Raw genomic sequence first — 27,935 nt, 5'->3', positions numbered from 1 at the left:
AAGCTAGAGGACCTTCACCATCCTGGATGCCCTTCTCTGAAAAAAATCTTGGGTTTGTTGATTTTCCTAATAAATGATCATTCCTAGAAGTGAACAAAGTGCTCTAGGTGTGGTCTACCCATGGCAAAATGCAGAGAGTCTATAACCATCTCACTATTGTAAGTTTTGCCTCTGTAAATGAAGCTTCTTGGAGTAGGCCTATAAAAACTCCAAATTTTGTATAGAATGATTTTACATCTGTGCATGTCTGTATACATAATTGTGTCTAATGATAGTCATCTCTGGGAGAAGGATGGGAGAAAAAAAGGGGGAAAAAAGAAATTTGCATGATAATTCTATTATGTATTTAAAAGGAATATCAAGTTGTACATGATAGATCTGCAATTTGATGTGCAATCTTTGTTATTATATGATATTATGGAAATGCTTATTTTATTCAATAAATTAAAAAAGAAACATAGGTAGAAACTAAAATTCTACAGGGGACCTTAGTCCAGAAAGTATGAGATACCCTCAGTAATAAAATTCTAAATATACAAAGAGAGGCAAAACCAATGAGTAGAAAAAAATTGAAGATACTTGAAGAGATGATGTGGATACACAGAGAAACACTAGTAATTTTGAGTTGTTTTTTTTTTTTTAATGTGTAAAGAAGTAAAAGCAAGATCAGGTAATAGGAGTAATATAGCAAGTAATTTGCTATGGTCTTCAGAACAAAAAATGGTTTCAAAGGTGATAAAGTTTATAAGAAGCTAAGGCCAGTGAAGAAAAGTATAAATAACTAAGCAGGTATTTGAAGCTACACCAGGGAAGGGAGGAATTAGAAGATGGCTAGAACAGCTGCTTAGAGTGGTTGGGATGATAATAACTAAAAATAGAGGGAAAGGGTATTTAATTATTGTTTTCCTTTTGTTTTCTCTGCCAAGGAGAATGACCTTTGCACTAAAAATGGCAGAAAAAGATGGCTAATAGTGAAAGAATACTGAGAAAAGTACTGGAGAGAAATAAAGAGAAAGTAAGAGAACATTTGGCTACTACCCCTAACAAAGTGAAAAAATCTGGTCCCTAAGAACAATAACACTGGGTACTGAAAGAACTAGAATATCAGATCGCTAAGCCATTGTTAGTGATATTTGAAAGTTTGGGGATAATAGGAGAGGTATTGTAGAACTAGAGAAGTGAAAAGGTAGTCCTATTTTTTTTAATAAATGGAAAAGAACTGCAAATTATAGGACAATGAGAATGATTTCCATTCCTTGAGAAATTCTAGAATGGATTATTAAGGAGATGGTTAACAAACGAAGAGCTGATAAAACATCCATCATGGCCACATTAAGATGACCAATCATCTTAGTTTATCAGACATTTTTCACGGGGTTTCTATATTTGGAGATGATAGGAATGCTATAGATAGAGTTTACTCTCTTGTTCTTGTTCAGTCATACCCAACTCTTTGTGACCCTTTTTGGGGTTTTCTTGGCAAAGATATTGGAGTGGTTTGCCATCACCAATCTTCAGCTCATTTTTCAGATGAGGAAATTGAGGAAAACAGAGTTAAGTGACTTGCCCAGGGTCATGAAGCTAGTAAATATCTGAGGCCAGATTTGAACTCAGGAAGATGAGTCTTCCTGATTCCAAGCCTGGCATTCTATCCATTGATTTTAGCCAAACATAAGATAAGGCATCTTATCCTCTTCTTGTGGGAAAGATGGAGAAATGTAGACCAGATGATAATATAATTAGATGAATTTGGAACTGATTCTATGACCAGACTCAAAGAGAATTTGTCAATCACTCAATGTAATCTTGGCAGGAGATCTCCAGTACAGGAGTACTGCAAGGATCAGTACCTGGATTTGTTCTGTTTATTCTCTTCTTATTCAGGATTTGGATAAAAGGATTTATGACAGGGATGTGAAATTTGTGGATTATCCTAAGATAGGAAGGAAAGCTAACGCATGAGATAATAGTCAAGATTCAAAAATATCTTGAGAGGCTAGTCTAGAGCACTGGGCTGAATTTAACACAATCAAATTTAGCAGGGACAAATGTAAAATCTTTCACTTGTATCCAAAAATAAATTTCAAAATACAGTGTGAAGAAGGTATGGTCAGATAGCAGTTTATCTGAAAAGGCCTGAAGACTTTTTTCCAAGGTCGATAGAAGTTGGCAGAAAGATGTGGAAACCAAAAAAGGTAGTGTTATCTTGGATTGCATAAAGAGAAGCATAGTTTCCAGAAACAGGGAGCTGTACACTCATCACACATCTTCTAGAGTATTTTATTCAGTTGCATATATCATAGTTTACAAAGAACATTGATGAGTTTAAGGGAAGCTAGGGGGTATACAACAACAATTGTAAAAGACTTTAAATCAATATCATATAAAAATTGGTTGAAGACACTGGACATATTTAGCTTGCAATAGATAAGACTTTGAGGGAGTCTAGTGGTATATGAATAACTGTCTGGTAGAAGAGGAGGGTAAAATAAAAAACAATGAGTGGAATTTGCAAAGAAATCATTTAGATATCAGTAAAAATTCTTAATAATTACAGCTATCCAAAATTGGAATGGGCTTCCTTGGCTGGTAGTAGGTTCCCCCTTAGTATAGGTCCTCAAGAAGAGGTCAGATGATAACTTTTCAGTTAAATTATAGTGAAGATTCTTTTCAGGGGTGGATTGAACCAGAAGAGTACTAAGGGCTCTCCCAGCTCATAAATTCTGTGATTCCATGAATCAAGGAAGAAAATTGTTCATGGTATAAGTAAATCACCTTCTCATTAACAAATCACATCAACACAAATTTTTTCATTTGGTTCTCATAAGACTTTAGAGGTAGATTCTTATACCCCATTATTTTGCAAATGAGGAGCATGAGGTTCAAAGGGGTTATAGAAATCACAGGACATGGAACTTTGAGGAACCTGAAAGATCATGTAGTCTAACCTTCTTATTCACCAAATATTATATTCTGTAGGTATTTATCAAGTACCTATAAATATGTGCTATATATGCATATGCTAAAGTCATAACTCAAATAGTCCTTGCCCTTAAGAATCTTTTATTTTTATCTATAAAGTAAAAAAAAAAAGCAACTCTGCATCTCTTTCTTCTACAGTTGAAGAAATTGAGGCTCCGAGGGGAGACTTATAGACTAATCCCAGTTCTTCTAATTCCTAACCCAGGATACTTTCCATGATAGCATACTACTACCAATGCAAGCCAGACTATACAAATAGACTTTCAGTTTAATAAGGTAACTGATTCAAGAAAAGAAAAAAAAATATTTACATCATGTACAAACCAGAGATTAATACAGTTGTGGAGTGAGGAGCTAGAATGATTCAAAAGTCTGTACATAGAAATTGTGGGGTTGGAGGGAATTTATTATGATGGAGTAATTGTCCAAGAGGTCTCCATGGAGCAGGTAGAATTTTAGGAAGAGATTGAAGAAAATACAAGCTTATAGAATCTTTATGTTTAATTATCTAAGGGGGCAATTAGCTTTAAAGTGATGGTGATGAGAAAGGTAGGGCTAGGGAGAACCTTGATTACTGTTGAACTAAGTGGACAAGGTCTGGATTCTCAGATAGCCAGTCACCCTAAACACTTTCCATTTAATAATTAGTCCAAAGCAAAGACCCTCTATAGCAGTTACAAGCATCTCCTCATAGGGTATAAAAGATATATGAGAGATTAATGAGATTGATATTGATCTTCATTGCCTAGAGCCTTGGCCTTTAATTTGAGAAGTGTAGAGGGTATCATTGGCCTAGCTCAAGTATTTCCCCATTCTAGAATATTTTTCAACCTTAAGTTGAGTAATTTGGATGCACAAAGTTTCTTTTGGCCATCCTCATCTTCAGGACTATTTTAGTATGGAAGGAAAGTTGAAGTGATACAAAGCTCTATCAAGAGTTCTTAACCTGTCATCAATGAATTTATTTTTAATATTTTGATAACTGTTTTTCAATATAATTGGTTTCCCCAACAATCCCCAAGGGTAAATCTCCCTGACTCCAGGTTTGGCATTCTATCCATTGTGCCACTTAGCTCCCCATTATGCTTAACTAGAGCTTAAATGAGCCAACAGTTGAAGTCAGCAATTAAGATAATAAGAATGCCTTACCTCTGTGGGGTCTCCTTGGAAATTCAGGTGGAATAAATCCTGTGAAGGCAAACAAAAGAAAGGTGGGAGAAAAGACTTCCCAGAAAGAGCTGTTCTTGCCACTTCCCTTGATAATCAGATTCATTCTCATAGCATTCTCAAGAAGATCCTCAGAGAAGCCTTATATAGGGCTTCTGGGCCCCTATATATCCTGGCAAAGCTGAGACATAAGAGCCACAAAAAGAGTAACAGGGTATCTAGGAACTTAAGCTTGGAGTCATAACCTCAAGTGCTTCTTCCTCTTACCTCACCCTAACCCATCCTTTAGGAAAAAAAAATATAAGTCAGGTAAACTGTCCTAGAAACAAAAGTGCTGGCACTTTTTCTCAAAAATTTTAATATGTAATCTTTCATAGCCCATACCTACTCCCCAGAACATATTGCCTCCATCCAAAAAAAATTGGGGGGAAAGGACAGTGTCACCTATTCATATAAGCCTACATTTGTATTTGATTGTATTTGGTGGAAATTATTTCAATGTTCCCAAAAATCACATAGGAAGAGTTTAATCATTGCATTTTTAACACATCAGAAGGGCCTGGTCCTTGCTCTACATCACTACAATCTCTGAACTCTCCTAAGTAAGGATGGGAAACCTGCAACCTCGAGGCCACATGTGGCCCTCTGACTCCTTAAGTGTAGCCCTTTGACTGAATCCAAACTTCAGAGAACAAATCCCTTTAATAAAAGGATTTGTTCTGTAATACTTGGACTCAGTCAAAAGGCTGCACCCAAGAACTTAAGATCTAAGTTTTCAGTCAGTCCCTAACAAGCTGGTTCCATATGTACAAAGCAGAGAATTGTAGCAATTATGCAAGTCATTCCAGGCCCGACAAACTACTTTGGCTTCACTTGCCTGGGCAATCTCCCCAGTTTTTTGGGACTTCAGTGAATCTAAATAAATATCCCGAGGTTGTATTTTGTTCTTCATGTATGGACGCAATCTTAGTCCCAGGTCAGACTGACTTAATGGAGAAAGTCAGAGAAATCCCTGGGAGGATAGCCCATGTGGTAAATATCCCTTTTTCCAAGGAAAGCAACAACCCATCAGGTTCTCAGAAATTTCAGGGTCTAAAGGCAACTGCTCTGCCTCCTTCCTTACCTTAGTCATCATTATAAGAACAAATTCTCAGAAATACTTGACTGTATGGTATCAAAGAGTATAGAGAACCTCAAGAGCTCTTCTAACCTAGACCCTTGAGATCAGGCAGATGGACATCAGAAATTAAACTCAGATACCAGATCATGACTAGATTATTTTCAAATTAACTAGGATGAGTTGAAGGGACTTTTTTTAAAAGTGGAGCTATAAGGCTAATTGGAGTGTAAGATAAGGAAATGACTTTTTTAAAAAAATCATAATTTAGATAATGTTTATAACACTTAGCATCCTTCAACTAAGAAACAAGCAAGGCTAGCATCCAGTTAACAAAAATAAATGGAAAAGATAGGAAGCTACTAGATGGTATGCTAATTGCATTGTAGGAAGTAAATTCTTTCCTAGTGAGAAGCAGCAACCCACCTCTACCCATGGCATTTCTTCACTGCACCCCCATAATATTGAGGTTTGTAGAAGTAGTCTTCTCTGTTTCCACTTAGTGCCATGATTTGCCAACTATTGCCTCTAATGAAAACACCCTCACTTCCCTGCCCAACAAAATATAGCTACCTATAATTCTGAAGATCAGAGAATCTCAGCCAAGGGAGACAATTCATGTCCTTTTGGGGAACCTGAGAGACTGAAATGATCAAACACAGTGAAAATTGTTCAAGGGCAGGAGATAAGAGTTTTAAGATCACCTACCATCTTCTGAGTTGTATTTAGGATCTCCTCCTCTGTCTTCTGCCGCATACAGTGAACCATGACGGCTGATGTAGTTGTTTTACATCCAGAAAAGGTGGCTATTTTCTGCAACAAAATAAAACAAGGAACACTTTTTTGCTACTATCCTATGTGGATAGAATAGATCTATCCAAACCATGGTGTGCCTGGATGTGGAACAACTTGGTGTATGGAGAATGTGCTGAATTTGGAGTCAGAAGACTTGAGGTCAGATTCTGGCTTTGTCCCTTGATTCCTACATGATATGTGTAAGTCACTTCCCCACTCAGAGCCTCAGTTGAGGTGGTCAGACTAGTTGTTTTCCAGTGTCCCTGTCAGCTTTAACTCCTCTAAGTATATAAATGGAAACAAGTTTTTGGAACAGCATGTAATAAAAGGAACCTACCTCAGCAGCTGGTTTGATGTTGGAACTGAACAGAGATTCCATAAAGAGAACCCCACTCTGGGAAATGGCCCGGTGGAAGAGATTCTTGGTCAAAGGAGACAGCATCTGAGAGAAACACAGAAGGAAAATAAAATTATGATTCAAGAGCAGAACTGTAGTTAAGGTAGGACAACCATCTCTTTGGCCCATGGCAGGCAATGTAAAGCTTACTGACAAATCCTGCCTCCCTTGACTATAATAAAAAAGTAACAACAACAACTAAGCTTAGCACTTAGTTACTAAAAATAATTAGTTAAAATAGAAATAGAGGTCAATGGTCCAATATACAGAAGACTGGCCTTTGAGTCAGAAAACTGTGATTCTTGTTCTTCCCCTGACATCCACTGACTGTGTGACCCTGGATAAGCAACAACTTATTAGTACCCTAAGGGAGTTCTCAATTATAAGTTACAGAATAATTGCTGATTTGCATTTTTTTTTCATCAGGAGATCCCTATACTAATGAAATCACAGATTTGAACAAAAAAATTAAGAGGAAGCACACTTCCTCCTGTTGGCTAGCATCCCTCATCCTAGCTCTGCCATCCTTCTCCACTCCTCTCAATGGAGGCCTTCTCAGTAGTAGCTTCTGATTTATCTATTTACATTTCATTTCCCTCCAGTAGAATGAAAACTTGAAGGCTGGAACTATTTCTTTTTGTCTTTATATCCCAGTAGCAAACATAGTGCCTTGTACACAAGTTAAATTTAATAAATGCTTGTAGAATGAAAACATGAATGTGCCAAGATCAGTCCCTTCACAAGGAGTTTTATCCCTAAAGTTTCTCCTTCCCTCACCTTTTTCTTAAAATATTAATATGAGGACATATTTTGTGCTACTTGCTCCAGGTGACAAAATGGCTCTTTACAGTATAGTTCAAAAGAACAGATTAGGTGGATCAGTGAAGACCACTTGTGCTCAGAAAATACCATACAATGACCAGCTCACTGAAGTGAGACTATAATAAATAAATTTAGGATTGATTTTCTCCTTGGTGAAATATTTCCAGTGTTATTTGTGTATAATCCTGGAATTTAGCTTATCGATGAGATCCTCAAAGAAATGAAGTTAGTAACATAAGAATTAGTGAGTTTAGTCAGAAATATGTAACATACTAGATTATAAAAAAAATCCTGGGAAAACTGTGAAGATGAATTGTTTTCCCCTAGTACCCATTAACTCTCATGTCTATTCCCTTTCTCCTCACTCATTGACTTCCATTCTTTTCTTTTCCAAAATCCAGTTTTCTCAGGATCTCCCCTTCTCTCCCTATCAAAATCTTCTCTTAGGAAAGCTTATGATAATCTTATTCTCATAGAGGTACTGTCCAAGGAATCTTGGTTTGGACCTAGCCCTGGTCAATAAGGCAAACTCAGGAAATTAGATGAAGCTTGATACCTTGGATGCAGCCAGCACTGATTACAAACCTTGGCACAGCTTTTATAGATAACAGTAAATGACTTCCATATAAAGGCCAAAACTGCTGATTAGTACAAGTATGAGGAAGTGGGTTTGTGCCACCTCAACTTTTCCCATGGCTAAGTATGAATGTGTAAGGGTGTTTACAGACTACTATTTCCTGCAGGCTGGTTGCACAGGTACACAAAGATCAAGCACGGTTTGAACATATATTCACTAAGGCTAATTTACACAAAGTCAACGGCCAATCAGATTTCATATACTACTCCTCCAAGGGAAAAAAAAATGTGTTTTAAGTGGGCAATAAACCTTAAAGTAATGAAATACTAAGGTTAGAACAGAAATTCAATTATTTGGGTCCCTTTTTGGCTACTCCATGAAGGCCTAGAAATCATGAAGTCTTGGAAACTGTGGCTGCATATAGGTCTAAGCCAGTCCCTGGTTCTGTACCCAGATGGTGCCAGGTAAGCTATGGTTGTACTTATTGGATACTGGGATTAAAAACAAGTAGTAAGTCAAGCAAAAAAAAAAAAGGTAGTGAGTCAAGCAAGTTCTGGCTAATTCACTGAATGGTTCAAAATTTAGCCAAAATGGGGAAGCCCACAATCAACATAGCCATTTCTTACATGTGTCCCTTTCCCTCCTCTGACACTGCCACTATTGTGGTGTAAGCCCTCATGTCCTTTCACCTAGGTTGTTGAAATAGACTGCTGGTTGGTCCCCCTGCCACAAGTCTTTCCTACTCCAGTCAATTTTCCACTCAGCTGTCAAAGTAAGTCCTAAAGTACAGGTCTGACCATGTCACGCCTTCTCTCTCCCAACTCAATAAACTCTAATGGCTCTCTATCACTTCCAGCACAAAATATAAAATTATCTGTTTGGCTGATAAAGCCCTCCATTACTAGCTTCACCCCTTTCCTATCTTGTTAAACCTTATACCCCTATTTCCCACATATTCTGTGAGTCAGTGACACTAGCCTCCTTGATCCTTGTTCCTTGAACAGCACACTCCATCATTCAATTCCAGGTATTTTCACTGGCTGTTCCCCATGCCTGGAATACTCTCTCTCCTCATTCTTACCTCCTTGCTTCTTTGGCTTCCCTCAAGTCTCAGCAAAATTTTCCTTTTTTTTTAAATTCTTTTTTTGGATAGGCAACGGGGTTAAGTGACTTGCCCAGGGTCACGCAGTGAGTGAATGCTATGTGTCTGAGGCCGGATTTGTATTCCGGTCCTCCTGAATACAGGGCTGATGCTCTATCCACTGCACCAGCTAGCTGCCCCAAAATTTCCATTTTCTATAGGAAACCTTTCCCATTTCCCCTTAATTCTAGTGCCTTCCTTTTGTTGATTATTTCTAATTTGTACCATTTATAATTTGTTTCTACATAGCTGTTTCATGTTGTCTTTCCCATTAGACTGCAAGCTTCTAGAGAGCAGGGACTATATATTTTGTGCCTTTCTTTATATCACCAATAAAAGCACAGAGCTTGATAAATGTTTATTGACTGACTGACTACAGTATCATCATCTTTTTTTCAGCCATTGTAAGTTCCCATTAGAATTGTCTATTCATTCTCATTCATTTTTTGTCATTTAAATGTAGTAAATGTGCACTCCATTATTCTGGTTCTGTATTTTTCACTTTCCATTATTTCATAATGGTCTTTCAAGATTTCAATCTACTCCTTAAATTTGTTGATATTAATTGTATTGTAGAATTCTATTGTACCCTAAGTTACTTTATATTTGTATATGTCAGTCAGTAGCATTTATTAAGTACTTATTATATTCCAGGCTCCTTCGGGGTAGGCATTGTTTCATTTTTGTCTGTGTACTCAGCACCAAACCTATGCCCAGCATATAGTAGGAACTTCATACATTCTAGTTAATTGTCTGATTGACCTCAGTTTATTTAATATTCCCCTTTTTGTTGAACATTTAGTTGTTTCCAGTTTCTTAAAACATCTAACAATACTATAAAATCTCTGAAAAGATAGTCCTTTTGTTTGCTTTTGACAATATTTGGGGGAATATTTTAAAGTAGAAATTATTTAAGTCAAAGGTTACAATTGTTTTTATAACTTACTACCTACTACCAGATTGCTTTCAGAAAGAATCTTCAAAAACATGCTCCAAAACACTTATCATTAGTTAGATGCAAGGTAAAATCATCATGAGATTTCTCCTCGAGTCATGCAGATTCACAAAAATGACAAATGACGGAAACAAAAAAATTTGGAGAACCTGTGAGAAAACAGGTGGATAATGCATTGTTCATGGAGCTGTGAAGTGGTACTTTGGAATAATGGAAGAAAAGTAACTAAACTGTTCAGTGTCTTTGATCCAGTATTCTCATTCCAGTGTATATACCCAAAATAAGTAAAAGTCAGGAAAAAAGTATCCAATATATACCAAAATATTCATAGCAGCAATGAATATCTGGAATGAAAATTGGTGGCCATCAATTAGAGATTGGCTAAAACAAAATGCTATGTACTCATATGTTCATGGATGTATGTGCATCTACATACACATATTTATGTATATATGTATGTATTTTATATATTATAGAAGCATAGTCAAATTTATAACATTATTCGTGAGTGAGTGAATATATAGATAGAAATGTGCATTACATATAAATTATCTGAGCCCTCTTGAAAGAGTAGTGTGTAAACCTAGGATAAAAGATTCCAATTTTTGTAAAGGTTTTATTAATTGTTGTTGTTTTTCAGTTATTTTTAGTCACGAATGACTCTTTAGGACCTCATTTGGGTTTTTATTGGCAAAGATACAGGAATGGTTTACCATTTCCTTCTTCAGCTCATTTTACAGATGAGGAAACTGAGGCAAACAGGGTTAAGTGATTTGCCCAGGGTCCCATAGCTACTAAGTATCTGAAGCCAGATTTGAAATCAAGAAGAGGAGTCATCTTGACTCCAGGCCCAGCACTCTATCAACTGTGCCACCTAGCTACCCCCTTTCTAAAATGCTATACATTTTCTAAAATACTATACGTTTTGAAATTGATTTATGACAGTCTGTGAAATAACTTTAATCATTTTTATCTCAACTTTGTTTAATATCTATTCATATACACATAAGTGTACAGGTATAGACATACATATGTGTGTATGGTAATATTATTAAACAGCACAAAATTATTAATACATGGAGCTCAAAGAAATGTGAAGATTGTATGTGCACTAATACAGAATGAAATAAGCAGAACTCAGAAAATATATGTACGGTGTCTGCAATATAAATGGGAAAACCACTAAATGAAACTGATCTCAGAGTAATGAAAACACCACTGGAGGTCCCTGAGAACAGGTGATGAAATATAGCAGCTCCTCCCTCACAGTAAAGAGGTAGAAAAGATTAGAGCCGCATATTTTTTGTATTATCTGTTGTAATCACTATAGTAAATGTTCTTATTTGTCTTTCTAATTTACAAGGGGGGTTGGAGGCAATTTGGATGGGGAAACTGAAATGGCCATGATGCAAAGGCAAAAGGCATTAATAAAACATTTATAAAAAGAAAATAAAACTACAAGTCTTCCATTTCACTGGCAATAAGTTACAGTCACACTGAGAATTAAAATAATCTCTTTGTGTCTTTCCCCTTTGCTACATAAAGGCAAAGGCCATATCTTATCTAATCTTGGTGTTCTCCATGGGTTGCATATGAGAGATGTTATAGAGGTATAGATGGAAAGATTTGGCAAATGACCGGACAATCAGATTGAGTAAGAGGGAGGAGTCAAAGGTGACACCAAAATTGAGAGTCTAGGTGATTAGAAGAATGATAATATCTTTGAGAGTAATAGGGAAGTTTTGAAGAAGACAAGGTTTCAGGGTGGGTGGTGGGAACCGATAATAAGTTCAGTTTCAGTTATGTTGACTTTGAAACCCTGTGAGACAATAATTTTTAAATGTTAAATAGGCAGTTAGTGACTTAGGACTAGACTCAAAGAAATATACTGGGCTGTATATATAGATCTGGAAATTATTTGCAAGTAAATGACAAATCCATGAGGGCTTTTGAGATAACCTAGTAAAATAGTAGATAGAGGGGAAAAAAAGATAGTGCCTTGAGGGATATTTGCAATTTTGTCATATGGAGATCCAGCAAGAGAAACTGAGGAGCTGTCAGTTAAGCAGAGAATCAAGAGAAAACCATATTATGGAAACCCAGTGAAGAGAGATTATCCAAGGAAGGTCAAGAAGGATGGAGATTGAGAAAAGACTATCAGACTTGACAATTAGGCTATTTTTGATAATGTAGTAGAGAGAAGTTTCAGTCTAGTGATTAGGTTAGAACCCAGATTATGGAAGAGCTTGGGATATAATGAGAATCAAGAAATCAGAAGCATCAAATAAAGAGGTTTTTCAAGCTGAGAAGAGGAGAAGATTACAGAATGGTAGCTTTCAGGGATGGTTGAATCAAGTGAGGTGTTTTGTTTTGTTTTGTTTTGTTTTTGTTTTTTAAGATACAAAAGCATGTGGGAATTTTTGTAAGCCGCAAGGAAGGAGTCAGTAGATGGAGACTGAAAACTAGAGAGAGAAGGCAGCTGATAGCAGGGGCAGGAAAAGGTCACTAAAAGATTGGAGTACCATTCTAGACTGCTTTATTTCACCTCAAGCTATTGCTCACAAAGATAATAGTTCTCCTTCTAGCTTCATAAAGTTAGGTTGGGCTACCTTATGGAGAAACTGCGTAGATTTTCATGGTAATTTCAACTACTTAGTGTAAGTTGCATGCATAGAAAGAACATTGGATTTGGAATCTGGAGATGAGCTTAAGTCCCAATTAATATACTTCATGACAGTGAGACTTCAGCCACTTCATCTCTCTGAATCTCAGTTTCCTCATCTATAAAACTGAAATAATAATACTTGTATTACTTAATGGAGAGTGTAGCTGTGAGGGAAGTGATTTTAAAGTACTTGTTAGTTGCGTCATTATTATGAAAGAACACCATTTTGAAAAGTGACTACATTCAATATGGCCATAAATATTCATTATTAGCTATCTATAGTCAGAATCTTGAGGCATGGCCGACCTTACTCATTTCTATGGCTCCCACTCTTTACTAAGATTCACTGGTAGTACCCTCCTCAATCAAGGCCTGGTACTCTGAAAACTCACCAGAGCTGAAACACTAAAACCTCCTGCTGACTCTCCAAAGATGGTCACGAGGCTTGGGTCTCCTCCAAAATTACCAATGTTCTTCTGGACCCAGTGGAGTGCAGTCACTTGGTCTAAATAACCCCAGTTCCCTCTAGCATGTTCATCTCCAGTACTACAAGGGAGGAGAGGAAAGGAGGTAGATGGATTAAAAAAAGAGAATAACTTTCAAAAAACAATATAAATCTTGGAGAGTGTTGAGTTAGGGTCACGAAATTGAGGGCAGCATGGTATAGTGTAGTGGAAAGAGTACTGGGCTGGTGGTGGTTAAGAGAGAACTAGGTTAAAATATGACTTGTGATACTCCATAACTATATGATCATGGTTCAAAACATCTAATCTCTCTGAGCTTCATTTTCCTAATCTGTAAAATGGAGATAATAATAGTAACTAAGTAATGGGCTTGTTGAGAGGTCCAGTAACATAGATAAAGCACTGCAAATGTTAGTTATTACTATTAGTAATAACTGGTAATAAGGAATAATACTGAGCCTCCATATCTTTAGTGAATCCAGATCAACCTCCCACATTGTCATTTTGTGTAGGTCTTCTTTTCTTCATTAGATGTATTATGAGGGTAGAGACCAAGTCTTCTTTGCCATTCTTGCTGCCTATATGAAAAGACCCAATTCATATCCTACCTCTTCCAAGAAGCAAGAATGCCAAAACCCATAATGATTTTCCTTCCTTTGAATTCCAACAATTAAGAATTATTATTTTATACCCTCCACTTGTCAATTAGCATTTTTGTTGTTGTTGATACTCAATCTTTTTCTGTTGATACTTTTTGTTGTCAATACTTGTTGATACTCAATGCATAATATCAGTAGGGAGGTAGCATATTTAGACTGGGCAGGGGTGAATAAAACAGGATTAACTTTTTTTTGGAAGAAATTGAAAAAAAAATGTGCTCCAAGTGGTTCACATAACCTTTGTTTTGCCCTCATTTTCCATGTATATCTCTTCTTCAAGCAAATAGGATATTCAGAGCATGCATCCATCAAGCCTACACATTACTCCTATAGCATTATGTTGGGTGGAGTCCATGAAATGGGTTGGTAGAACACAGCATCCCATTCAGGGATGTAATGGAAATATATTACAGATGATTTTGTAACTTCTCAGCATATTTTCTAGAATAATGGGCTGCAAATCTGTTCCAGGAAAAATAAAGGAGGGGGGTAATTGACTCCCTGACCCATAATCAGAGAATTAATCTTAGCCTGGGCATATTCTTCTGGTTTTGGTTGGCTGCCTGGCTAAGTATGAAGGCTCATTGGTTCAGTAAATATATACTTTAAGAAGGTGAGTATCAGTGTCAAAAATGAAAAGAGTAAATTCATTACCAATGAAGAAGAAATTAAAACAATTATTAGAAGCTATTTTGCCCAATTAATGCAAATAAATTTGACAATCTGAGTGAAATAGATGAAAATTTAAATTGCCCAGATTAACAGAAGAGGAAATATTTAAATAAGTATCTTAAAAATATAAATATCTTAGAAAAAGAAATTAAGCAAGCGATAAATGAACTCCCTAAGAGGAAAAAAAACTTCCAGAACCAGATGTATTCACAGCTGAATTCTAGCAAATAATTAAAGAATAATTAATTCATGACCATATAAACTATTTGGAAAAATAGCAAAGAAGGAGTCCAACCAAATTGCTTTTATGACACAAGTATGGTGCTGATACCTAAACCAAGAAGAGTGAAAAAAGAAAAAGAAAACTCTAGACCAGTTTCCCTAATAAATATTTACGCAAAAAAAATTATATGATATACTAGCAAGGATATTATAGCAATATGTCACAAAGATCAAACACTATGATGGGGGATTTATGCTAGGAATGCAGGGCTGCTTCAACATTAGAAAAGCTATCAGCATAATTCACTGTATCAATAACAAAAAGAACAAAAATCATGTAATTATCTCAATAGATGCAGAAAATACTTTTGACAGAATGCAACACTCATTCTTATTTTAAAAAACAAACATTAGAAAGCATAGAAATAAATGGAACTTTCTTAAAATGATAAATAGTATTTATTTAAACCCACCTGTAAATGTTACCTGCAATAACATAAACTAGAAGCCTTCCCAATAAAATCAGGGGTGAATCAAAGATGCCAATTATCACCACCATTATTTAAAATTGTACCAGAAATGCTAGCTATCAAAATTAGGGAAGAAAAATAAATTTAAAAAAGTTAGAATAGGCACTGAAGAAACAAAACTATAACACTTTGCAGATGATATGATGGTATACTGAGAGAATTCTAGAGAATCAATTAAAAATTAGTTGAAATAATCACCAACAAAGTCAAGCAGGAAGAGATAGAAAAAGAAAATCTATTTAAAATAACTGTAGTCAAATACTTGTGAGTCTCCCTGCCAAGACAAACTTGTGGGTTATATGAACACAATTACAAAACACTTTCCACTAACTTAAAGTCAGATATGAACAATTGAAGACGTATTAGTTGTTCATGAGTAGGCCAATGGAATAAAAATGAAAATTCTACCCAAACTAATTTACTTATTCAATGGCATACTAATTAAAGTAACAAAAATATTTTATAGATGTAGAAAAAATAATAAAATTAATCTGGAAGGATAAAAGTTAAAGAATATCAAGGGAACTGATGAAAAAGAAATGTAAAGGAAGGTGGCCTACCAGGACCAGATCTCAAACTGTATTACACAATGATAATCATGAAAACAATCTGGTGCTTGTTAAGAAATAGAATGGTGAAACAGTGGAATAGATTAGGTACACAATACACAGTATTAAATGACCATAGTAATGTGTTTGATAAACACAAAGATCTAAGTGTTTGGGAACAAGAACTCACTAGTTGACAAAAATTTCTAGGAAACTAAGAAAGCAGTTTGGCAAAAATTAGATATGGACCAACATCTCACATGAAACACCAAGATAATGCCAAAAAGGATATATGATTAAGACATAAACTGAGATACCATAAGTAAATTAGGGAAGTATGGAATATCTAACCATCAGATCCATGTATAAAGGAAGAATTTGAGACAAAGCGAGAGATAGAGAGCATTATAAGAAATAAAATGGATAATTTTGATAATATTAAATTAAAAAGGTTTTTTTTACAAACAAATCCAATGTAGCCAAGTATAGAAGGAAAGTAGGAAACAAGGGTAAACTTTTTATAGCAAGTTTCCCTGATAAAAACCTCATTTCTCAAATATATAGATAACTGAATCAAATCAATAAGAATAGGAGTCATTCTCAAATTGACAAATTGTCAAAGAATATGAACAGTCAGTTTTCAGAAGAAATTTATAGTCATGTTAAAAAATGCCCTATATCACTATTGATTAGAGAAATGTGCATTAAAACAACTCTGAAGTATCACCTCATACCTATCAGATTGGCTAATATGACAGAAAAGAGAAATGACAGTTGTTGGAGGGGATGTGGAAGAGTTGGAATACTAATGTACTGGTGGTGGAGTTGTGAACTGATCCTATTATTCTGAAGAGCAATTTAGAACTATTCCAAAAGAGCTATAAAACTGAGCATACACTTTGATCTAGCTATATCACTACTAGATCTGTATCCCAAAAAGATCAAAGGAAAAGGTAAAGGAAAAGGATCCACACATACATAAATATTTATAATGACTTTCATTGTGGTGGCAAATAATTGTAAATTGAGGGGATGCCTATCAATTGGGGAATGGTTGAACAAGTTGTGGCATATGAGTACGATGGAATGCTATTGTGCTGTAAGGAATGACAAGAAGGTGGGTTTCATAAAAACTTATTTCAACTGATGCAAAGTGAAGTGAGCAGAACAAGGAGAACATTGTACACAATAGAAGCAATATTGCATGATCAATTATAAATGAGTTAGTTATCCTTAGCAATACAATCATTCAAGACAATTCCAGAGGCCTTATGATGAAAAATTCTATACACCTCTAGAGAAAGAATTGACAGAGTTTGAATGAAGATAGAAGCATACTTGTTTTTACTTTCTTTATTATTTTCCTTTTTTTGGGGGGGGAGGCTTTTGGTCTTTGCTTTCTTTTGCAGCATGGCTTATATGGAAATGTTTTACATGACTGTACATGTATAACCTCTATAAAATTGCTTGCCTTCTGAAGGAGGGGAAGGAGTGGGAAGAAGGGAGAGAATTTGGAATTCAAAATGTTTTAAAAATGAAAGCTAAAAATTATTTTTTTGTGTAATTGGAAAAAACTTTATTTTTTTTAAAAAAAAGGTGGGAATGGGATCAAAATGGCAGAGCAAAAGCAGTGATTTGCTTGAGGTCTCCCCAAAACCCTCTAAATACTTGTAAAAATGTCTCTAAACAAATTCTAAAGCAGCAGAATCCACAAAATGATAGAGTAAAACAAATCTCCAGTCTAAGAAAAGCTGGATGGGTTGACAGGAAAGGCCTGTTAGGCCAGACTGAGAGACAAACACAGTTCAGCATGGGCTAGGCCAGCAAAGACCAGAGCCCAGCAAACTTGCAGCAGGTCAGGGGACTGAATCAAGGTGGGTTCTGGTAGTTTCCTGACTTCTTAACCCACAAACACCAAAGAAAATTTATTAGGTCTGTAGGAAAGGTCTGTCAGACCTTAGTGAGAAAAGAGGTTGGTCCAAGCCCCAGTTCCAGTGCAGCTACAGGATCATGGCTACTTTCAGAGCTCTCATCCCACAGATGGCAGGCAGAATCAAGCAGCTGATCAGAGGGAGATTGCAGGGATCTTGGTTGGTGCTGAGGCAGGATTCTTTTGCTTTGCCCATGCTTCAATATGGGTTGTTCTGGGTGGCAGTCCTGGAGTAAGGAGGAGCTTAGGCATGGTGGAGCTTGTGACAGTGGTGGAGAGGGAAACCTCCTCACATTTCCAAGGCAGAAAAGAGTACTTGTGTCACTCACAGACCAGATCACAGGCCAGGAGAGGAGTAAACACCTTGCCCTTCATTGTACCACCTTGGAAGAATTGAAAATTTACGGGTCCCTAGAAGTAGCTGCTGCACAAAACCCCCAAAGCTTGGGACTCCACACTGGAAGCAGACCCCTACCTTAACAAAGTAACTGCTGAGATCATGAGCAAACAATGTAAAAAAAACACAAAAAAATACCTCAGTCTATAGAATCTTAATTTGGTGACAAAGAAGATCAAAACATACAACCAGAAGAAGTCAACAAAGTCAAAGTTCCTACAACAAAAACCTCTAAGAAAAATATGAATTGGTCTCAGGCCATGGAAGAGCTCAAAAAGGATTTTGAGAAACAAGTAAGAGAAGTAGAGGAAAAATAGGAAAGAGAAATGAGAGTGATGCAAGAAATCATGAAAAACTAGTCAACAACTTGCTACAGGAGACCCAAAAATACTGAAGAAAATAACATCTTAAAAAAATAGCCTAAGCCAAATGTCAAAAGAGGTCCAAAAAGCCAATGAGGAGAAGAATGCCTTAAAAAGCAGAATTGGCCAAATGGAAAAGGAAGTCCAAAAGCTCACTGAAGAAAATACTTCCTTAAAAACTAGCATGGAGCAAATGGAAGCTAATGACTCTTTGAAAAATCAAGAAATTATAAAACAAACCCAAAAGAATGAAAAAATAGAAGACAAGGTGAAATATCTCATTGGATAAACAACTGACCTGAAAACAGGGGGCACAGCCAAGATGGTGGAGGGAAAGCAGTGACTTGCTTGAGTTCTCCCCCAATCCCTTCCAAATACCTGTTAAAAAATGGCTCTAAACAAATTCTAAAGCAGCAGAACCCACAAAAAGACTGAGTGAAACAAATTCCCAGCCCAAGACAGCATGGGTAGTTGATTGGAAAGGTATATCGCACCAGATAGGGGGAGGAGCACAGTGTGGGCATGCAGGCTGCAGAAAACCTGGAGCAAGCCTCAGAGGACTGAATCGCATGCAACTGTGGCAGTTTCCAGACTTCTCAATCCATGAACACCAAAGATAACTTGGAAGGTCAGTGGGAAAAGTTTGTGACTGCAGTGAGAGAGAAAAGCTAGGTCTCAGTCTCAAGTCCCACCAGGGCAGCAGATGCCTCCTGACCTTCCTGCCCACAGACTGAGGGGGAATCAAGTGGCTGATCAGAGAGGGATTGCAGGAATCTTTTTGCCAGTGCTGAGGCAGGAATCTCTTGCTTTGTCCATTCTTGGATTTGGGTGACAGTTCTGAGGGGCAGTCCTGGGCAAGGAGGAGTGCTTGTGTGGTGGAGCTTGCAGTGGCTGTGGAGAGGAAACACCTCATCCCTTATCATACCATCTTGGAAAAGCTGAAAATTTACAGGTCCCTAGAGGTATCTCTGAAAACAGCTGTACGAACCTCTGAAGCTTGGGACAGTACATTCTCCCCATTGGAAGCAGACTCTTACCTTAACAAAGAGTTTAAAACTCAAGTAATTGGCCTGGAACATGAGTAAGCAGCACAAAAAGAGTCAGACTATATTATCTTACTTTGGCAACAAAGAATATCAAAATATACAACCAGAAGAAGACAACAAAGTCAAAACTCCCACATCCAAAGCCTCCAAGAAAAATATGAATGAGTCCCAGGTCTTGGAAGAGCTCAAAAGGGATTTTGAGAAGGAAGTAAGAGAAGTAGAGGAAAAACTGGGAAGAGAAATGAGAGTGATGCAAGAAAATCATGAAAAACAAGTCAATAGCTTGCTAAAGGAGACCCAAAAAATACTGAAGAAAATAACACCTTAAAAAATAGCCTAACCCAAATGGTTAAAGAGGTCCAAAAAGCCAATGAGGAGAAGAATGCCCTAAAAAGCAAAAAATGGCCAAATGGAAAAGGAACTCCAAAAGATTACTGAAGAAAATATTTCCTTAAAATTAAAATAGAGCACTTGGAAGCTGATGACTTTATGAGAAATCAAGACACTGTAAAACAAATCCAAAAGACTGAAAAATTAGAAAACAATGTGAAATATCTCATTGGAAAAACAACTGACCTGGAAAATAGATCCAGGAGAAAGAAATTAAAAATTATTGGACTATCTGAAAGCCATGATCTAAAATAGAGCCTAGACATCATCTTTCAAGAAAGTAAAAGCTCTTGCAATGGAGGGGAAACTGGGGAAGTTGAGAAGGAGTGAATGATTCTTATTCTCATAGGGTTTCACTTAAGGAGAGAATAACATACACACTCAATTGGGTATGGAAATCTGTCTTACCCTGCAGGAAAATTGGGGGTAGGGGAAATGGGACAAGAGAGTAGGGGAATGATAGAGAGGAGGGCAGAATGGGAAAGGGAGTAATCAGAAGCCAATACTTCTGAGGAGGGACAGGGTCAAAAGAAAGAATAGAATAAATGGGGGAGCGGGATAGGATTAAGGGAAATAGAGTTAGTTTTTCACAACATGTCTACTATGGAAGCATTTTACATAAGTGCATATGTATAACCTATATTGAGTTGCTTGCCTTTTCAATGAGGGCAGGTGGGGAGGGAGGAGGGGCGAAAATTTGGAACCCAAAGTTTTAAAAACACATGTTTAAAAAAAAGTTTTCACATGCAATTGGGAAATAAGAAATACAGGAAATGGGGTACAGAAATGTATCCTACAGGAAAATAGAAGGGAAAGAGGATAAGAGAAGGGTGGGGAGAGATAGAAGGGAAGGCACACTAGGGGAAGGGGTATTCAGAATGTTGCCATCTTGGGGTGGGCGGGTGAGATGGGGTGAAAATTTGGAACTCATAATCTGGTGGAAATAAATGTTGAAAACTAAAAATAAATAGGTTTATTTAAAAAAACTGGCCTGGAAAATAGATCCAGGAGAGATAACTTAAAAATTATTAGACTACCTGAAAGCCATGATCAAAAAAGAGCCTAGACATCATCTTTCAAGAAATTATCAAGGAAAACTGCCTTGATATTCTAGAACTAGAAGGTAAAATAGAAATTTATAGAATCTACCAATTACCTCCTGAAAGAGATGCCCAAAGGAAAATTCCTAGGAATATTATAGTCAAATTACAGTATTCCCAGGTCAAGGAGAAAATATTGGAAGCAGCCACAAAGAAACAATTCAAGTATTATGGAAACACAATCAGGATAGCACAAGATTAATCACTTTCTATATTATTGTATTGGGGGGTTAGAATATGATATTCAGGATGTCAAAGGAGCTAAGATTACAACCAAAACTCACCTACTTAGCAAAACCAAGCATAATCCTTCAGGGGAAACAATGGACATTCAGTGAAATAGAGGACTTTTAAGCATTCTTGATGAAAAAATCAGAGCTGAATAGAAAATTTGACTCTCAAATACAAGACTCAAGAGAAGCATGAAAAGGTAAACAGGAAAGAGAAATCATAAGGGACTTATTAAAGTTGAACTGTTTACATTCCTACATGGAAAGATGATATCTGTGACTCATGTGACCTTTCTTAGTATTAGAGTAATTGGAGGGAAAAATATATGTGTGTATGTATGTATGTATATTTATATGTGTATATATATATATGTATGTGTATGTACATGTATATGTATGTGTGTGTGTATGTATGTTTGTGTGTATAGACAGAGGGCACAAGGTGAGTTGAAGATGATGGGATGTTATCTAAAAAATAAAATTAAGGGGTGAGAGAGGATTATACTGGGAGAAGGAGAAAGGGGGGAGGTAGATGGGGTAAATTATCTTACATAAAACAGACAAGAAAAAGCTTTTACAATGAAAGGGAAATGAGGGAAGGTGAGAGGGAATGAGTGAATCTTACTCTCCTCAGATTTGGCTTAAGGAGGGAATACCATACACATTCAATTGGGTATGGAAATCTATCTTACCTTTCAGGAAATTAGGGGGAGAAAAGAATAAGAGAGGAGGGGATGATAGAAGGGAGGGAAGATTGGGGAGGGGGTAATCAGAAGCAAATACTTTTGAGAAGTGACAGGGTCAAAGAAGAGAATAGAATAAATGGGGTACTGGGATAGGATGTGGGGAAATATAGTTAATATTTCACAGCATGACTATTATGGAAGTGTTTTGCATGACTACACATGTATAACCTGTATCAAGTCGCTTGCCCTCTCAATGAGGGTGGGTGGGGAGGGAGAAAGGGAGAAAATTTGGAACCCAAAGGTTTTTGTTTTGTTTTGTTTTGTTTTTAGGCAATTGGGGTTAAGTGACTTGCCTAGGGTCACACAGCTAGTAAGTGTCAAATATTTGATCTGAGGCCAGATTTGAACTCAGGTCCTCCTGACTTCAGGGCCAGTGCTCTATCCACTGTGCCACCTAGCTGCCCCAGAACCCAAAGTTTTAAAAGCAAAAGTTAAAAAAAAAATTGTTTTCACATGCAACTGGGAAATAAGATATATAGGAAATGGGGTATAGAAGTCTATCCTGCCCTACAGGAAAATTGAAGGGGAAGAGGATAAAAGAAGGGAGGGAGAAATAGAAGGGAGGACAGATTAGGAGAAAAGGTATTCAGAATACATGTCATCTTGGGGTGAGGGGAGAGACAAGATGGGGAAAAATTTGGACCTCAAAATCTTGTGGAAGTGAATGTTGAAAACTAAAAATAAATAAATTAATTTAAAAAAAGAGCAGTTGCCCTAAAAATCAGAGAATTTGAGAAGTGGGGTGTACCAATGGATCTAGTAGCAAGAGAAGATTCACATTTTTGTTGTATATTGGTTGAATTACCAGACTCCAGATCTTACCTAAAGAACCCTAGGATTCCCAGGCGGTACTGAATGGACACCACTACCACATTTTCAAGAGCTGAGAGGGCCAGTCCATCATAGGTTGAAGCCTCACCCATCATCAACCCTCCTCCATGGATCCATACCATTACCTGAGGAATGAGAAGAAAGAAATTGTTTTGGTCAAAGGAATTCAGAGTTAAAAGAAACCTTAGAAAGTGAATTTCTAAGTGACCCAGGCCATACGATCAATGATCTTCAGGAAAGTGGTGAGGTCTTCCTTCCTCTCCAAACTGCATTGCTAGTATCTTCATAGGACTTACTCTGCTAAGCCATATAAACTTCTGCATTCTGGAAACTCACTCTACCCTAGGACTATTTTTCACATTGGAAATACCCTTCTCCCTGGGCCCTCTCCTACTGATTGACTTGTTTCTTCTAGGACTTCTTTAAGGAGAAGGCCCACACCAACTATGCCTTCATTCTTCTCTCTGCTTAACTAGTGAGTCATCTTCATAGTATTTTTTACACCATGTTCCTCGCTGGTACCCCTCACCCCTTTCAGCTGCCTTTTATGTATTGTCATCCTCTCTTGGGATCTAAGTTTCTTGAGGGCAGGGACTACCTTTCTTTCTGCTTATATTTGCATTCCCTGCACTTAGCACAATGTCTGGCACATGATGAACATGCTTATTCCCTTGAATTGTTGATTTAGTATAGTGGAAAGAGAACCAAATGAGGAATTAGGAGTGTGGGTATCGTCCATATGAGTACCTACAAGTGTGTTTATACATACATAGCTCATTGAGCACACACTTATTAGTAAATGCATGTATGTGTGCACAGGCCATAACCAGAAGGTGTACTTTACAAGAATCAACCCCATCAGGCTCCAGGTCACTTCTGTGGCCACTGTGAAAGCTCTTGAGTCTCTACTTTGGGGATGTAACCTCTCTCCAGCCTCCCAGAACCTTCCTCAGCAATGCTCTTACAAGCCAGGGTTTTGTGCACAATAAAAACTTTTTGGCTTCTGATGTGAAGAATAGTACTGGAAGAAAACCCAGTGTGTAAAACTTTTTCCTCAATGCTGTGTTCAAAGTACACTTCAGTGGGGAAAAGGTCCATTCCTTGTAAGAAAACCTCTTACAAAGAAGCACCTAGAAAGCATATTCATTAACAGCAAAAGTTAGTTTGGTCAAGCCTTTCATTATCCATTAACCAGCAATTAGGAAGGAAAAGAGAAGAGATAAGTGAAGGGTATAGGCAGGGCACTATGTCACTGTCAGGAATGCTGCATGTGACTGTGGCCTCCATGCTATCCTTGGGACATTCATTCAGTTTTTGACTATTAAAGAGGGGAATGTGGAATGGTGTAAACAAACACTAGCTTTAAAATAAGAAAACCTGGGTTTAAATATCAGCTTGGCCATTTACTATCTATGTGACCTTGGGCAAGTCACATTCTTCCTCAGTTTTCTTATCTGTAAAATGAGGGGATTAGACTAAATGTCCTACTAAGCTCCCCAAATCTAGATTCTACTGTGGCTAGAGTGTGGAATCAGTACTACAAGGTATTTGGAATTTCTCAAGAAACAGAATGGACCACATATAGGCCCTGGAGTAAGATAAATCTGTTTCCTCTTAACATATAAAAGGAAGGTAAAAAGTCAATGGGATAGGGAGAAGAAGAAAAGTACCACTTCATGGTAGGGAAAGGTATAGAAAGTCCTGAGTGCAGCATGGAAAGGAATGAGACATGGCTGGTGTGGTATCATCCTTAAATAAGGCTCTAAGAGGAGCCATCCAATCACAGGCAGAGAACTCAGGGATAGAGGATACTTCTGTTGTATGAATTCCAGGGCAAGAACGAAGCTTTAAGATGAAGAGCTGGGGCATAGTGAGGTTGCAGGATGGTAATGGAAGTCTTGAGAGCAGCCTAATTACATCTCTATGCCAGTTCTTTTCCTTAATATAACCACTTAGAATAATTAGCATGTGTGTAAAATTAAAGAATGGAGGGCTGCATGTGGTCCCCAAAACTCTTGAGTATGGCCTGAACCAGATTAAAATATAATTGGGAAATGTTTAACAAAATGAATAAAACTATAATACAACATAAATAGTGTTAACTTGTGGCTTGCTAAATCAATTTGCAGCTGCAAATTTTATTTGAGTTTGACATCACTGATTTAAAACATCAAAAATAAAGAAATGCCACAGATCAAAATGCTCTCTCAATCCACCTGGTTGATTTGGAGAAGGCAATGTTAGTGTTGAGAAAAACTGGTAAGTAATTAAATTTCCCACACTTAAATCAGTTGAAGAAACTAAGGAGATTTGAAAAGGGAAGGATGGGATATGACAGCTGAATTTATGTATTAGAAAAGTTGCCATGGAGAAGAGGGATCAAGCTTGTTATCTTCAGCCCATTGGGCTACAATAGGAACAATGAGAGAGGTTTGCAGAGAAATACATTCAAGATCTGTGGAAGAATAAGTTCCCTAACATATAGAGCTGTCCCTCTGTAAAATGCCCTTGATTGGTAGTGAGTCCCCACTCAATAGAGGTCTTCAAGCAGTGGGTGGAGACTATTTGTCTGGTACATTATAGAGATGATTCCTATGTAGCTATGGGTTAGCTTAGAAACACTAAAGTGCTTCCAACTTGGAAATAATGTAGGTAGATTAAATGAGAGAAACCTAGGTGGTTAGAGGATTCAAAAGTCTCCACTTGAGGATTGATTAAAGATATGGGATGTTTAGTTTAGCTAAAGTAGACTCAGGGGGAGCATGGTCACTGTCTTTAAATATCTTTTGGGTTGTCCACAACTGCCTGGTCCTACAGAACAGAACTGGACCCAAAGGAATCTTGAAAGGATGTAGATGGAGGAAGGAATGTCCTTACTTTACAGCCTACTGTGTACCAAGTACTGTGCTAACAGGTGCAGTAGGCAAAACTAAATGACTTTCTAAAGTTATAAAGTCTGACCACTGGGAGAAGGGGAGGATATCAACCCATTGCCAGTCCCTCTAGAGCAAGAGTTGCTTCTCTGTTGTCTTGTGCTGTAGATAAAAGAAGGAATCATGACTCACCTACCAACTCCAAAGTCATAGTCAACTGCAGCCATAGGCTTCTTACCGGTAACTTGGTCTTCATTGCCAGGTTAGATGGGCTATAAATATTTAGATACAAACAATCTTCAGAAGACGTCATTGAAAAAGTTTCATTCCGTATGGAGAAAAGGCTAGAGAGTTTCTGTGACACAACTATATCCTGGGGACACCTGGCAAATAAAACATGTGGAAATCATTTCTTTTTAGCAGCATCTTAGGAAACCTTATTTGTGGCCATAGGATCATTCAGCAGTTTTAAACCTGGTAGGGTCCTTAGAAAACACCTAGTCAAAGACTTACATTTTAGAAATGAGGAAACTGAAGTTCAGAGAGGGCAAATATCTTGTCAATGGTCACAGAGGAAATAAGTATTAGAAACAAGATGGCAACTCAGGTCCTCTGACTCCACCACCTAGGTCACTACCTCACCACTAGTGAAGGTTTGACCAATTTCTTTCATTTTCTTTCAGTTCCCAAATGACCCACTAACTTTCTGTTTGACTTTGGACTTACCCAATCTGGGTCTCAGTTTTCTCACCCATCAAAGACAATATTTAGAATCTCTTTGGATGTTCTGTCTTACTGTGAATAAAATACTTGCTGGTCTTGGGAACAACAGAGCAGAAAAAGGGAGATTTACATTGAGGCAAAGAATCTATAAAATTCATTCTGCCTTGTGAAACATTGGAGTATCTGCTGGGCCAGTCAAATACAAAACTGGGTCCCTAGAGCTGCTCTTTCAGACCTCAATGACAGTATGCTTGGCCTTCAGTCTCTGTACCCTCCCCATTTTACCAAAATGCATGTTTCTGGTGTCCCAAATGTTGTTATAGCTATTAGCTGTGTTATAACAAGAAGTCAGTTCCTCATCTCATTTACATGCCAAGATTGTGGGGTGAGTAAAGGAGTCATCTCATCCCCACTATAGAAATGAGACAGCAGAAAAGTTGAGTCACAGGCCTAGGATTGCACAGCTCTGAAGTAGCAGTCAGAGCTAGAATCCTAATTATAATTCCAAGGCTCTTTACTCCAAATCACTTGCTTTATATGCACCAGAACCTTTAAAGGCCCTAGAGAGCCTGTTTTATGACTAGGGATGGTCCTGGCATGACTGAGCAATGACAGCAGAGGGTACTTGTCTTCCTGCTAGGTAATGTGTGCCCAGGGATTTATTTGAATATAAGTAAGCAAAGAAACTAGTGCAAGCAGCATTGATCCAGGTTTGGCAACTGCAGCACGTCTATTATTTATTAATTTTGCCTGAAGCTTCCGGGATCGGATGAATAACTTTGTAGTTCAGGAGCAGCCCACTGTGAAAATCTGAGATGTCCTCCAACAAACCCTCCAACCCCTGATACTGTTTAAGCTAGGGGGTTGAAAAAGAAATAGGGATGTTTTCCAGGGTGGTGGGGACAAAATGAAGGATTCTCAGAATTTGACTACAAACTAATCCAAAAACAATAACATGCTTCTTCATGTTCTCCTCCATTTTAACCCCTCCCTTCCCAAGAAGAATCTGAAGACTGATAGCTTACAAGGGTGGATATGTAGTGGTATTCTTCACATACTCCCAGGGCTCAGGAGGCTGTGGTGGACTGAATCTCAAGGGTCCAAGAGGAGGTTTGGCAAAAGGAACACCCAGAAAAACATGGACAGGTATGCCAAATCCTTGCAGTCTCACTTGTTTGCCTTGGACTTTCCCATATTCAGTGTCCACTACCAGCATTGAAGGTTGCTTCTGCCCTGTGCCACAACGAGAGAGGGGAAGGTAATTTCACTGAGAAGGCAATGGAAACAAGTAGAATGTTCACTGCAATAGGAATCAGAAGCCCTAGGCATCTCTATCCAGCTCTGACAAGTCGTAGTGGGACCATCATGGGAAAGTAACTTCAATTCTCTGGTCCTCAGGTTTCTCACATATAAGCTATGGGGAATAATAGAAAACAAGCGGATTGGTTTGTAATTCAAAGGAGAAAATGGACATTAAAATGCTCAGCAGATATAACAAAGTAACATACTACATTCCTATAAGACTTATCTGTTAACAAAATACTGTTAACAGTTCTACAAGGTGAGTAGTAGAATTACCCCAATTTTACAGATG

General features: G+C 37.5%; 1 protein-coding gene across 3 annotated transcripts in view; it reads right to left on the bottom strand.

The window, feature by feature from the left end:
• LOC114048502 (liver carboxylesterase 1-like) overlaps positions 1 to 27,935 on the bottom strand; it is a 79,524-nt gene that overhangs the window by 25,969 nt on the left and 25,620 nt on the right. For 2 of the 3 annotated variants that reach the window (XM_027869448.1, XM_027869449.1), the window contains 7 exons: positions 27,367 to 27,574; positions 25,857 to 26,001; positions 22,737 to 22,870; positions 13,011 to 13,164; positions 6,399 to 6,503; positions 5,975 to 6,079; positions 4,132 to 4,170 (listed from right to left, as the gene is read on the bottom strand). In XM_027869448.1, coding sequence (XP_027725249.1) covers positions 4,132 to 4,170; positions 5,975 to 6,079; positions 6,399 to 6,503; positions 13,011 to 13,164; positions 22,737 to 22,870; positions 25,857 to 26,001; positions 27,367 to 27,574 — 890 coding nt within the window. Of the gene's footprint in view, positions 1 to 4,131; positions 4,171 to 5,974; positions 6,080 to 6,398; positions 6,504 to 13,010; positions 13,165 to 22,736; positions 22,871 to 23,041; positions 23,127 to 25,856; positions 26,002 to 27,366; positions 27,575 to 27,935 lie in introns of those variants that run through there. The other variant, XM_027869450.1, reaches the window with a different exon arrangement.

This window comes from Vombatus ursinus, unplaced genomic scaffold (assembly GCF_900497805.2).
Source record: "Vombatus ursinus unplaced genomic scaffold, bare-nosed wombat genome assembly UNPS02014793.1, whole genome shotgun sequence".
Taxonomy (NCBI): Eukaryota; Metazoa; Chordata; class Mammalia; order Diprotodontia; family Vombatidae; genus Vombatus; species Vombatus ursinus.
Note: the sequence above shows the minus strand (reverse complement) of the source record. Positions and strands in the feature narration are given on the sequence as shown.